At 42.2% G+C, this 14,787-nt stretch overlaps 1 protein-coding gene across 3 annotated transcripts in view; it reads right to left on the bottom strand.

Annotated features, from left to right (window-relative positions):
* The window catches only part of LOC135033722 (CUB and sushi domain-containing protein 2-like), a 1,450,369-nt gene that overhangs the window by 334,272 nt on the left and 1,101,310 nt on the right, over nt 1-14,787 (bottom strand). For all 3 annotated transcript variants that reach the window (XM_063954204.1, XM_063954205.1, XM_063954206.1), the window contains 2 exons: nt 12,491-12,817; nt 5,765-5,959 (listed from right to left, as the gene is read on the bottom strand). In XM_063954204.1, coding sequence (XP_063810274.1) covers nt 5,765-5,959; nt 12,491-12,817 — 522 coding nt within the window. The remainder of the gene's footprint in view (nt 1-5,764; nt 5,960-12,490; nt 12,818-14,787) is intronic.

Here is a 14,787-nt window from a genome sequence, read left to right as displayed (position 1 = left end):
CAAGTCAAGCGGAACGCGACCTGTCAACATCTCCTCCTTCACATTCTCCCGCAACTGGGGGTGCGAGGAAAAGGCTCAGAATTCCGAGCCCACCCGCTGGCGGTGATGCAGGGCAGTCTGGAGCGACTGCTGATGCTGACATCTGGTCCGGACTGAAGGACCTGACAACGATTACGGACATGTCGTCTACTGTCACTGCATATGATTCTCTCAACATTGATAGAATGGTGGAGGATTATATGAGTGACCGCATCCAAGTAGGCACGTCACACAGTCCGTACTTATACTGGCAGGAAAAAGAGGCAATTTGGAGGCCCTTGCACAAACTGGCTTTATTCTACCTAAGTTGCCCTCCCACAAGTGTGTACTCCGAAAGAGTGTTTAGTGCCGCCGCTCACCTTGTCAGCAATCGGCGTACGAGGTTACATCCAGAAAATGTGGAGAAGATGATGTTCATTAAAATGAATTATAATCAATTCCTCCGCGGAGACATTGACCAGCAGCAATTGCCTCCACAAAGTACACAGGGAGCTGAGATGGTGGATTCCAGTGGGGACGAATTGATAATCTGTGAGGAGGGGGATGTACACGGTGATATATCGGAGGGTGAAGATGAGGTGGACATCTTGCCTCTGTAGAGCCAGTTTGTGCAAGGAGAGATTAATTGCTTCTTTTTTGGGGGGGGTCCAAACCAACCCGTCATATCAGTCACAGTCGTGTGGCAGACCCTGTCACTGAAATGATGGGTTGGTTAAAGTGTGCATGTCCTGTTTTGTTTATACAACATAAGGGTGGGTGGGAGGGCCCAAGGACAATTCCATCTTGCACCTCTTTTTTCTTTTCTTTTTCTTTGCATCATGTGCTGATTGGGGAGGGTTTTTTTGGAAGGGACATCCTGCGTGACACTGCAGTGCCACTCCTAGATGGGCCCGGTGTTTGTGTCGGCCACTAGGGTCGCTAATCTTACTCACACAGTCAGCTACCTCATTGCGCCTCTTTTTTTCTTTGCGTCATGTGCTGTTTGGGGAGGGTTTTTTGGAAGGGACATCCTGCGTGACACTGCAGTGCCACTCCTAGATGGGCCCGGTGTTTGTGTCGGCCACTAGGGTCGCTAATCTTACTCACACAGCTACCTCATTGCGCCTCTTTTTTTCTTTGCGTCATGTGCTGTTTGGGGAGGGTTTTTTGGAAGGGACATCCTGCGTGACACTGCAGTGCCACTCCTAGATGGGCCCGGTGTTTGTGTCGGCCACTAGGGTCGCTAATCTTACTCACACAGCTACCTCATTGCGCCTCTTTTTTTCTTTGCGTCATGTGCTGTTTGGGGAGGGTTTTTTGGAAGGGACATCCTGCGTGACACTGCAGTGCCACTCCTAGATGGGCCCGGTGTTTGTGTCGGCCACTAGGGTCGCTAATCTTACTCACACAGCTACCTCATTGCGCCTCTTTTTTTCTTTGCGTCATGTGCTGTTTGGGGAGGGTTTTTTGGAAGGGCCATCCTGCGTGACACTGCAGTGCCACTCCTAGATGGGCCCGGTGTTTGTGTCGGCCACTAGGGTCGCTAATCTTACTCACACAGCTACCTCATTGCGCCTCTTTTTTTCTTTGCGTCATGTGCTGTTTGGGGAGGGTTTTTTGGAAGGGCCATCCTGCGTGACACTGCAGTGCCACTCCTAGATGGGCCCGGTGTTTGTGTCGGCCACTAGGGTCGCTAATCTTACTCACACAGCTACCTCATTGCGCCTCTTTTTTTCTTTGCGTCATGTGCTGTTTGGGGAGGGTTTTTTGGAAGGGCCATCCTGCGTGACACTGCAGTGCCACTCCTAGATGGGCCCGGTGTTTGTGTCGGCCACTAGGGTCGCTAATCTTACTCACACAGCTACCTCATTGCGCCTCTTTTTTTCTTTGCGTCATGTGCTGTTTGGGGAGGGTTTTTTGGAAGGGACATCCTGCGTGACACTGCAGTGCCACTCCTAGATGGGCCCGGTGTTTGTGTCGGCCACTAGGGTCGCTTATCTTACTCACACAGCGACCTCGGTGCAAATTTTAGGACTAAAAATAATATTGTGAGGTGTGAGGTTTTCAGAATAGACTGAAAATGAGTGTAAATTATGGTTTTTGAGGTTAATAATACTTTGGGATCAAAATGACCCCCAAATTCTATGATTTAAGCTGTTTTTTAGTGTTTTTTGAAAAAAACACCCGAATCCAAAACACACCCGAATCCGACAAAAAAAATTCGGTGAGGTTTTGCCAAAACGCGTTCGAACCCAAAACACGGCCGCGGAACCGAACCCAAAACCAAAACCCGAAAAATTTCAGGCGCTCATCTCTAGTTTACGTCGCATCCACAAGCAGCTAAACCACCGCTGCCCGATCCTTCATGCTAGGCCACGCCCCAACGTGTTTAGTCACACAGGACTTCGTCAGAGGGCCACGAAGTAGGAAATCTGGTTGTGCACAAACTCTTTTACATGGTAAAAGTTTTCTCATTAGCTAGGGTATTTAAGGAACCTAAGTGTAACAGAAAGATATTCTCCTGATGAAGTCACAATTGTTTTTTTTTTGGACAAAACCGCTTTGGTCTGCTGTTCCATTCCTGATGTACAGATAAGCTCTACATGTTGTTTTTAGATGTATGTTTTTTTTTATGTGTTTGTAATAAATTTGTTTTAAATGTATAAAACCGTATGCTGTTATTTCCATTCTACATACCATTGGAGCCTGAGAAAAGCTAGAAGTTGCCTTCGCTTTTCGGAGTTTTATGGAATTTAGGAGCAAATAGCCAACTGTTATTTGCGCTCATCCATTACCAGGCTTTCATTCCGACTGTCCAAATCTGACAATTAATCTTTTGGTGTATGGGCAGCATTACACTGTGCTTCCCTTCTACCTTCCACACCCCACACTGTGCTCCCCTTCTTTCTCCACATGCCACATTGTGCTCTCGTTTTCTCATTGTGCTTCCCTGTTCCCTAATACCACATGCTTCACTGCTCCCCATTTCCATGCCACATGCCTCACTATACTCCCCTCCCCATGCCTCATTGTACTCCTTCCCCATCCCACATGCCTCACTTTGTGCTCCCCCTCTCCGCTCCTTCTGGCCCCTCATCTGATAGACTTCCCCATCCTGGAGTGAATTTAACTTATCACTGCAGGTGGCCGCTGGGATGTTGCTGGTAGGGACAAGAGACAGTGAGCACTGAGGAGGAGGCGGAGCTGCAGCCAGATGACTGGTCGGATCTCACTGCCAGTGATCTGTGGAGTCTAAAGTAAGTTGAGCTGTCTGTTACTTCAGTCTCCTCAGATCACCGGCTGAGAGATCAGAGGGGGGTCTGGGACTCCAGGTCGACAACAAAAAGGTTGACACTCCTTAGGTCGATGCCAATTGGTCGACTGACCTTAGGTCGACATGGACAAAAGGTCGACAGGAACAAGGTCGACATGGAACAAGGTCGACATGAGTTTTTTATGTTTTTTTGGTGTCGTTTTCTTCGTAGAGTGACCGGGAACCCCAATTAGTGCACCGCGTCCCCTCACATGGCTCGCTTCGCTTGCCATGCTTCGGGCATGGTGCCTTCGCTTCGCTCGGCACAGATTACCGTTCCAATCGTAGTCCACGTGGATCGTTAAGTATGAAAAGGTTCCAAAAAAGAAAAAAAATGTGAAAAACTCATGTCGACCTTTTTCCATGTCGACCTTTTGTCCATGTCGACCTAAGGTGTGTCGACCAATTGGCGTCGACCTAAGGTGTGTCGACCTTTTTGTTGTCGACCTGGAGTCCGGATACCGGCAAAAGATCAGAAACCAGTAGTAGGTAGCATACAGATATTGAGGACATTAACTATAAGATATTGAGGATGCATGATTAAATAGCTTGCCTTCTAATGACAAGCCATATGTGTTATGAATACATGAAAACTATTGTACAGTATGTAGACATACAGTAGTTACATCCTGCTGATATGATCATTTATGTGCATGGAAAAATAAACACAGGGATGCAAATTAGTACACAACATCCTGAAATCATAAAACATCTCCCTCAAGCTTTTAAACTGCCTTAAATCACTGTTTACATGAGAATATCTAATGATATTATTATTATTAAATTCTGTCAGCAAATGAAAGTCAATTTGGTTTTCATTCTTTCATCTCCAGATTGCGCATATTATGGAAAACATTGGCTATGAGCAACTGGCTCATAAGAATGTATACTGTAATATCTGTGAATAATGTTGGACATATACTCACAATACAATTATCTGACCAATGCACCCAATATAGTGTTTTGCGTGATCATTCAGAAAATATTGATGGGTCAAACTTGCTGGATTGTTCGGCATGTCCGTCCGATGTAATATTTTGAAGTTACGAGTCGGACACATCTGGCAGTATATCCACTGCTGCAGCCAACCGATGTACATTTCCTTTTGTTCATTCGCAAGATAGGAACGGGGATATGCCTCCTTCACAGAAAGAAACTAAGATATCTTGTGGCCATACACAAGCATCACATTTGCTTTGATGCATCCCGCTACTCTTGGCAAACATAACAGCGTTTATTAACGTCATATGCTTGAATAAAATAACAAATGACAGCTCTTGCGGCAAGAGCTATCCTTTGCGATGATAGGACTTCCAGGTTTATGACCTGGAGCTCTATCTGCACATACATCTAGGGACGTGTGCGCCGCTGAGGGTGCTGAGAGGGAAGCCTATGTGCCTCTATAGGGCAATGTCTTGTAAAGATCCTTTTCTGGAGTTTGGTGAATATGACCGCATATTACAGTTTAATGCATCCCACCCACTGTGAGATATCTCTCAGCGTAGGCCCATGATATCTGATGGGTGTCAGGCTGTCAAATAAAATGTCGGACTGACAGGCATTTTATCTGACCGTGTATGCCCAGCTAAAGAATTATATGTACACGCCTGAATCTGCCTTTTCTCCATGAATTTAAAACATGTCTTTAACCCTTAACTGGTATAATAGAAAACACCAATGGCTTTTCTTACCTCACCAAGCATGCAAGTAAAATAATTAACACACAGAAAACTAATTACATATCATTCACTGCATCAAACCTTCACTAATTCAAACACATGGAAATATCTTCTCAGCCAAGTTGCATCTTTAGTGAGATAACCCAAAATATGGATGTCATTTTGTTGCAAAGCAAAGAGCTCCATCCCCTAGATAAAATTATTATGGCGGAAGCACAGGTTTGAAGAAAACCTGTGGAATCTGTTACTTCATGCAGTGTTGTAATAGTAACCTAACCTATCAGTTAGAATAGCCTAATATTCACACAATATCAACTATAATTAATAAATATAGTAAATATACAGATAGAGTCAATTTAATTTCAGTTTTGTTTGTGACTGATGTCTACAGTGTACAGTTCATAGGAGAGTGTGAAGCAAACATGGTGGAACGCAGATCATTTACTCTGTTACATTGTGCACTGTAATATTCCTCTCAAATAAACTAAGCTGTCCACATCAGAAAGTCTCCTTAGGGGGATATTTATCAAAGTTTGGCAAGAGATAAAGTGGAGAGAGATAAAGTTCTAACCAATCAGCTTTTATCTGTCATGTTACAGGCTGTGTTTGAAAAATGACAGAAGATGATTGGTTGGTGCTTTATCTCTCTCCAAACTTTGATAAATATCCCCCTTAATTACATTAAAAAGGTAAATGGCAGATCTAACCCTAAATTGTATCACTTTGTATCAGTATATGATTGCTACGACATTACCTTCACATCTCAGTACTGCGCTATTCCATACAACATTTCCTTCTTTTAAGATACAAGTGATGGTTTCCGAGCCATGTGTGCGGATAAAACCGTCGTCACACAAGAAGGACACAGAACTCCCCAGCTGCAGGCTCTCTCCAAATCTTTTGCCATTCACTGGCACGCCGGGATCAGGGCACTCGTTGTGCCTGAAAGCTGGGTAAAAAAGATAAGAAAACGGTGAGAAAGTGGTGTTTGTTAGTGGAGCCCATACCTAAGGTTCTGTTTTACTGGTTATAACAAACTGAAAAACCAATATTCCAGAACTCACTACTAATAGTGTAGTCAGAAATCAATTATTTGCTGGTATAAGTAATAGCCTTTGTGCGATATAGCCACATCTATATATTAAGGCACTCAGTAGCGGATCTTGCCACGGGCAAGCAGGACTTTTGCCCAGGGCGCAGCCTTCCGGAGGGCGCCGGCGCCATCCGGAGGGTGCCGCACCATGGCAAGATCCGCTGCAGCTGTGACCCCACTGACCGCTCTGTCCCGCTGCCCGCTGTGAAGGGAACTAGACGCGTAGCGCCTAGTCTCCCTTCGTGGGGAGGACCTTTACCGTGCGGTGCACGATGACGTCATCGCGCACCGCACAGCAAAGGTCCTCTCCACGAAGGGAACTAGGACCTTTGCTGTGCGGTGCGCGATGACGTCATCGCGCACCACACATCATTTCAGCGGCGCTACTACTGTGCAGGGGGCGTAACTGACCAGCCTTAGGCACTACCTTATATAAACTACTGATATATATGAGTTTATATCTCTATACTGTTTAACAGCCACAGTACATACCATGGAATGAGCAGCTAAGGGAGGTCATAAATAGCTTAAACTATATACAATCCATCAGGCAGGTCACTTAGATTATCATGAATTTATGGCTAGAAATTGTTTTATGAATCATGCTCCATAATGGAATGTCTAACTAAATGCATCTCCTAATTAATGCTGATTTCTGTTTGCTATAGCCTATCTCCATCTTTATTTAAAATTGAGTTAACACAATTTTCTCTGCATATGATGAATATTTCCATACATTTATGAATAAATAATTCCCAGCAATGCCAAATATTAATGAAGCTTTATGGAATCTAATAAATGCAGTTTCAGAAAAACAAACATGAACGTATAAAATAAAAACCTATTTTTTTCAAGTGTAGACTCTAAAGTCACTTTGAATCAGCCAGATGATGTGTCTGGAATGTTCTACACATGGAAAAAGAAGGTCAGATATTTCATGCAAAGTTCTCACACAGGCAAAGTCAAAGCAGCATTATCACTGTAAGCAGCCACATAAATAGAAAACTCTGTTTGGAATCCATTTGTTCACATGGGCGACTGTGGCTGCAGCAACTATCTGAAAATACAATCTGTGGTAATAATTTGCCAAGGGTGCTGCATTGCAGATGTCCACATTATGTCGCTGTGATTTGCATTCAGTAATGAGTGTCCGCAGCGTGCATTAAATATAAGTGAGCTGGACATTTAATTCAAGGTTTTTGCTGGGCCTGCTTAACACACAATATGCCCTAGTTGGGTTCAGCAGGCAGCAGCGTATAGTAGATTAGAATTTATTTTCTCAACCTTTTTTTCTAATTTAAAATACAGAACAGAAAAATCTTTCCCTATTAAAAGCAATAGAAATATTCTCTTGCACTTTTTCTTTCTTTCGTCAGGTCTTTTTAATTCTAGATTATGAGATTCTTTTTTAACCGGTACATGTGGTTTGCACACAACATAAAGCCAATAAAACAATTAAGGGCATACTTACCTTTGCAGATATCCACCATCCGGGCTGGAATCTCCACAGCCTGCCAATGTAAGCTACCTGCCTTCATGAACCAGCTTTGACCCGATAGATGTAAAGGACATTGCTGAAATTGCTCAGATTTTGCATCCCACTACCTGTGATCTGGACCCTGCCCCAACCAAGCTTCTAATAGGGTGTATGGATATTGGGGGTCATTCCGAGTTGATCGCACGCTGCCAATTTCCGCAGTGCAGTGATCAGTTAAAAAAACGGCAAAAACTGCGCATGCATATGCCCTGCAATGCGCACGCACGTCGTACGGGTACAGACAGCATTGTTGCTGTGCAATGCTTCTAGCAACGAATCCGATCGCAAGGAGATTGACAGGAAGAGGGCATTTATGGGTGTCAACTGAATGTTTTCTGGGTGTGGTAGGGAAAACGCAGGCGTGACCAGGCGTTTGCAGGGCGGGTATCTGACGTCAATTCCGGGACCTCCGTTGCTGGAATCATCGCACAGGATAAGTAACTACAGGGCTGGTTTTGTTTTGCACAAAATGTTTTTGTACCGCTTGGCTGCACATGCGATCGCACACTTGCAAAGCTAAAATACATTCCCCCATGGGCGGCGACAATGCGTTTGCACGGCTGCTGAAAGTAGCTAGCGAACGAACAACTTGGAATAAGGGCCATAATTGGTCCTGTCTTTGCAAAAATTGTTCAATGCTCTTTGCAGACAGGCATTTTTCCTGAACCCCTAAAGGAAGCAATTGTTAGACCTCTTCTAAAAAAAAACTAATTTAGATCACGATTGCATGACCAACTTCAGACCTGTATCAAACCTTCCTTTTCTGGGCAACGTTATTGAGAAAGCGGTTGCAAATCAACTTGAATCCTGCCTGACAACCCATGATATTTATGATCCATTCCAATTAGGAATCAGGAGCAGACATAGCACTGAAACAGCCCTGGTGTGTGTGTTAAATGATCTTCTGATGGCAAGAGACTGAGGTGACCGTTCAATCTTAATACTTCTGTATCTCTCTGCAGCATTTGATACCGTGGACCATGGGCTTTTGATTGAGCCAGTGAACAAGCCTACACATCGGTGAAACGGGCCGCTGGGTCAGGTGGGACTGCGCAGCCCACTCCCACACAGGGGACATATCGGTTTAGTAAGTGCCCACTCGGGCCGCCATATTTCTCGCGTACCTTTTGCTTTATAAGAATTTTTTTGCTTTTCAATTTTTGACTTTATTATTTATGTGCTGCTAAGTTTGATTTTCACATGCCATATAGATTATCAGCACAACAACTATGTTATAGAGATGTAAAAATCCCACAAATTGCATTGCAGTGATTTAATAATTATGTTACAAATATTTATCCTGTCAGCAGACATTTTTTCTTTCTCTGGATTAGATATAAATTCATCAATTTCATCAGCTTAATTCTCGGCTACTTATATCAGTTAAAACAGATTTTGTTTGAAAAGCTATATGGTGCTAACTAGCTCTAGCTCAGAATTGTGCCGTGAACTCCAATTAGTCCTATCGTCTATGGGGCAAATTTTATTTTATTTTACCTAGAATTAGAAAAAAAGAAAAAAACATCTATTGATAAGACTCTCTCCACCCATGTTTGTTTTCATTGTGGACTATTAACATTGATGATACCATAGAAATTCAAGCCTTATAGCAGCAATACCTGTTAGATACCACTATAGAGTTTTGTTTTTTTGTTTTTTTTCTTTCTTTCTCTTTCTCTGGCTGTTCGATTTACCGGACAAACATTAGTGTGGATCACAAAAATATTACCCTAAAAACCAGAGTTTTTACAGTACCATACAGTTATGTTTGATATATAGTGCATATCTCTCTTTTCAATCTGTATAGTATTTGTACTGTGCATAATTTCAATGCTCTCTCATCCACTAACCTGGACAGCAGAAGCATCTTGGTAGTCATACTCTCTCATTCAGCAGATTACGGCCATACTCCACAGGATACGCCTGATCTCGTCTGATCTTGGAAGCTAATCTGTGGCAGACCTGGTCAGTAACTGCCTGGGGGACCAGCAGCGAATACCAGGTGCAGTAAACAACCCAGCTGAACAGCAGAAGTAAGACACCCCTTCTTTTTTGATTTCTATCTTTTCTTTCATTAATTTAACTATGCATTACGCGAGTGCTGAATAAGATTACATCTCCTCATATTACACACCTATACCCAATAGCAATTTTGTACCTTCAGTCCTTTTTTGCTTGTTGCAAAAAGGATAATGACGCAATTACCACTGCAATAAAAGCCTTTTGGTGAACACCACTGCCTCAATCTAGAGCTGTAGGTGCTGAAGAACCTCTATAGGCAACATTTTTTCTATTATATTACATTCCTTTTTCTTTACTAAGCTTCAGTAATACCGAGAAATCTAACCGAACAGATTACCCCTCTGGGATTTGAATATAACCTGTTTGACATTGTAGACAGGATTCCCAGTGTAACGTACAAATCACAAGTAATTTTCACCTAGGCGTTCTTATGTATTTGATTACTACTATTTTGAGTCACTATATTTTATTATGTTTATTAAAAGTTAAGTTTTAGTGTCGATTTTTCAATAAAGAGTGCCCCAACATAGAGTCTTTCTCCTCTCTCGTTTTGCTACCTTAATTTACTGACTCTGGGAGCACCACCGACGCATAATTGGTTAAACACACTTCGTGTATATCATTAGTCTAAAGTCGGTTACAGACTTAGATCTAATCTTGGTCATATGTCTGTTAGAATAAACCTGTTGCGGAACTATCCCCTCTAGATAAAGCTTTTGATTGAGCACCTGATATATTTCTGTGGACTGGATGGCACAGTACTAAGCTGGTTCAAATAATTTCTCACAGGCATGTCACAGAGAGTTTTGTCTGGAGTATACTCATCACCACCAGTGCCATTGTCATGTGGTGTCCCACAAGGTTATATACTATCCCCCATGCTTTTTGCAGTATACATGCTACCACTTGGTGAAATAATCAGGCGCCATGGCCTGGTCTACCACTGCTATGCAGATGATACACAACTGTACTTGTCCTTTGCTCCCGGCACTGAGAACCCAATAACAACCCTAAATGACTGTCTAGCTGAGCTCCAGGAGTGGATGAGTGCCAGTTGTCTGCGATTGAATCCAGATAAAACAGAGGTCCTTATGATAGGACTGCAACATCAAAGGACAAAACTGCAGACTGGCCAACCAACTGGACTTACACTTGGGGATTCAGAATTACAAACCACTGATCATGTGTGGAATCTTGGCGTTGCCCTGGATGGTGGGTTGATACTTAAATATCGGATATTATCCACAATCAAATCCTCATTCTTTTATCTGAGGAACATAGCCAGAATCAAGCACTTAATTCCCTCAGATGATCTGCCAAAAATAATACATGCATTTGTATCACCTTGATTAGACTACTGCAATGCCCTCTACCTTGGTCTCCCAGCAAAAGAATTGCACCGCTTACAACATATGCACCCATCATCTACTCCTTTCACTGGTTGCCTGTAAATTGGAGAATCATCTTCAAGATTGGCTTACTGAGTTTCAAAGCACTACATGACCTGGGCCCAAGGTACCTGAAGCAGTTTCTGATTCAATACTGCCCCACTCGGTTACTGCGATCTGTAGATGAAGGACTTTTAGCAGTACCTAGAATCTCCCATAACTCATCGGCAGGTTGAGCTTTTAGCCATGCGGCTCCAACTCTATGGAACTCACTTCCCCACACAATTTGAGAGGACCCCACTCTAGATTCCTTCAAAAACAGACTCAAGACTTTCCTGTTTACTCAAGTATTTGCATAATGTCCTTTTAGTATTTACATGCTCTCTTTATTTTATGAAGAGCTTTTCTGTACTTCATTGTTTGTGTATTATATTATGTTCATGCTATCTGTTAAGCCCCTTGAGTCCTACTGGAGAAAGAGCACTATATATATATATATATATATATATATATATATAGTTATTATTATTATTACCTACATTTGGAGTTTCCACTCTGGGTGAAGTCTGGCTAGCAGAGGCAGGAAGGCGAAGGTGGAGGGGGGCAAGCTAGTTGTGTCATTAAGCCCCAACCTCTCACAGTTAAATGCAGCGATGCATGCATATTTGAATAGGGGGCAGGGCTAAAATGACACAATTACAATAGAATTGTGTCATTAGGCCCCACCTCCTCCTCAGTGACCGCATATCCCTGTTATTATTCTCCCCACTTCACTAGGAAATGGGCGGGATACATTAGGGGAACCTGCTCTGCCCGGGGAGCGGGGGACTACTCAAAAAGTCAGGAGCCTCCTGCAGAGTAGGTAAGTATGGTTGGTGGTACATTTACAAAAGTGATGGTTTATAGAAGTGGAGATATTGCCCATAGCAACCAATCATATTTTAGCTATAATCTTCTAGAAGATGCCGGATAAATAAGTAGAATCTGATTTGTTGGTATGGGCAACATTTTCACTTCTATAAACCCGCACTTTATTAAATATACGCTTTGTAATCCAAAAACATGCAATATCCAGGAAACTTAATTAATAAAGTATGTAAAAATGGATTAAAAAACAACGCTTTTTAAATTGCATTTATTCTAATGGCAAACATCTGTGTATATATACCCTTATTGTTGTGTACAATTTTGTGAGTGAGACCACTGTAGTGACATGGATCACAGTAATACTGCACTTTCCATTTGACCAGCACTGTTAGGGTTACAGATGTGAAAATAATCTAGAAAGCTATTTGTTGACTAAACTAGAACAAGGAATTTACACATTGAGAGTCCATCGTTGACTCAATCAATAATCATTACTAATTGGAATACAGTCAAATCTGCTATATTTACAACTGCTGCAATAATTGAATAGGTTACACACGTTGTAAAACTCACTGGTAAACGTGATATTGAATCCTCGCTTTTCGGTGGAGTGGTCGGTCTGGAACTCAAGTCTTAACACATGACCGCTACTTGTTAATGATGAGGGCACCTGGTTCCCTGAGAAAGTGCCCAGGACAGGTGACTCCGGAGAACCGCCATCCTTCACTGCCAGAAAGTCGAACTGAGGCTCCACGTCAAAGTCATTGAAAGCCAGGTGAATGCGGCTCTCGGGCTTGGCTATGATCAGCCACACACAGTGCAGGTGGTTGCTGTATTCTTCAGGGTAGTTTGGAGACAGGACATTTCCAGAAGGAGTTGTGAAATTAAAGAAGCAGGAAACTGCAGGAGATTGGAGAGTAACAAAGAAAATTACAAATACAATGGTAACTTCCAACTTCATCAGTTATTATGACTAGAAATCAGAATGTAACAACAGTAAATCTAAAATGTTATTAAAAATTGTACCCAGTGGTTAAATTGGAATGGTCATTTTTGGAATTTCTAATTTATGTACTCTCATTGCCGAGAGACTAGCTAAAATCCTACCACATTATGATATTTATTTTTCTTCATATGTAATGATAGAATCACAAATATCTATCTATAGTATATCTACTGTATCTAAATAATTTGTTCCATTTTTTAACACACTGTAACATGTTATAATTGAAGAGGCAAGTGGATGAAGGTGTTATGTTAAGTTTAGAAGAGACTGAGATATTTAGAGCAAAATATCAATTATTAGAACTCTAGAATTGGACATAGCACTTTTAGTCACAAAATATATCAGTAAATAGACTACCAACATTTAAAGTAACATCAGTACTATGATCCCTAGGTCACAACACCTTCATCCATTAAAAAAAAAACAAATTTTTCAGATAATTGTTACATAATACCTATATCCACTTTCCTCTTAAATTTTGTAAAATTGTTGCGTTAAAGTGCATTGTAAAGTGTTTCTCCTGATCCAGCATAACTAGGTACAATTTTCAATCATGTAACTTAGATACAGTAAGAAAAAAAATGTGAAACAAAATATAAGATTTTTTTTTCACAGAAATTATACTCCCCACAATTACGTTCCTTAAAATTGGGCAGCAATAACTAAGACTATTTATTTCCAATATAATATATCCCTTTGAATATCCTACATTCAGTATAATCCTTTGTGCTACTAAGGGGGAATTCAATTAGCCCCGATAATTTAATTGGGGCAAAAACGGAGGTAATGTCAAGCTTTTTTACTTCGGGCTATTCAATTACAGGCCATTTTTTTTACTTGTTAAATTATCTGTTTCAAGTGTTAACACAGAATCTGGGATAACGCTGGGAAAACAATTGTAAACAAAGATGAGGTTGCTCCTATAGATGTGTTAGGTGCCCTCCAGGTTTATTCAATAGTTGCCCCAGTTGGGCACATATGCCCCATATGCGTGCCCATTATTACTCAGTTTAGCCGCTCAAAGCGACTAAACCCATCTAAAGTACAGGTTATGGCACTCAAACTCGTATTTGAGCACCACAACCATGGAGTTTATGCACATTTCAGCTTGCACCTCAGGAGGCTGTGAGTTAAAATGTGTCACCCCTGCTGCTTGCGTGCCCGAACGGAGCATCAATTGAATTGCTCCATTGGGTGCCATCTAGTGGAAGCCGGGCAGACCAACAATTAATTCCCCCTTACTGTGTTAGTTATTTGCAGAGCCATAACTAGGGTGATGCGGACGGTGCTTGACACACAGCACATATGCCCTGTGGGCGAATAATCACCTGCACCTGCATCCACCCGGCACCCGCGAATCTGATCACCTATACTTACTGCTATCATGCACTGCTGCCAGGTGCAGGATGTAGAGGTGCGCACGGCAAAGCATCGACGCCCCCCGGCTCCCCCATCTCCCACAGTGTCTCGTGGAAGAGATGTCATGATGTCTCTCCTAGTCTCAGCCCATTCCCACGATGCCCTGTGCTGAGGTGCCGTTGTCGACATTCATTATTTCAGCATCACAATGAATGTTGATAGTCAGAATGTCAACTTGCATATTTTAGCCTAACCCTATGCCTAATTGCAACCTAATCCTAATTGCAGACTAGCCCTAATTTCCTTTGCCAACAAGTCGTGCTGACTGCTTCCCAAAATAACCAACTGTTAAACTTTAAGGCTAGCTCCTCATATGCATTAATGTTGAAACAACTGAACAGTCTGTTTTACTCTAACCAACATATCCTCCTAGTAGCTTAAGTATATATTTTCCAACAGCCACTTAGAAGTAGGGTGATTCTCTATTTTGAATCACAATGAGCTA

The sequence above is a fragment of the Pseudophryne corroboree genome, chromosome 2 (assembly GCF_028390025.1).
Source record: "Pseudophryne corroboree isolate aPseCor3 chromosome 2, aPseCor3.hap2, whole genome shotgun sequence".
NCBI lineage: Eukaryota > Metazoa > Chordata > Amphibia > Anura > Myobatrachidae > Pseudophryne > Pseudophryne corroboree.
The sequence above is the reverse complement of the archived record's forward strand: the minus strand, read 5'-3'. Positions and strand labels throughout refer to the sequence as shown.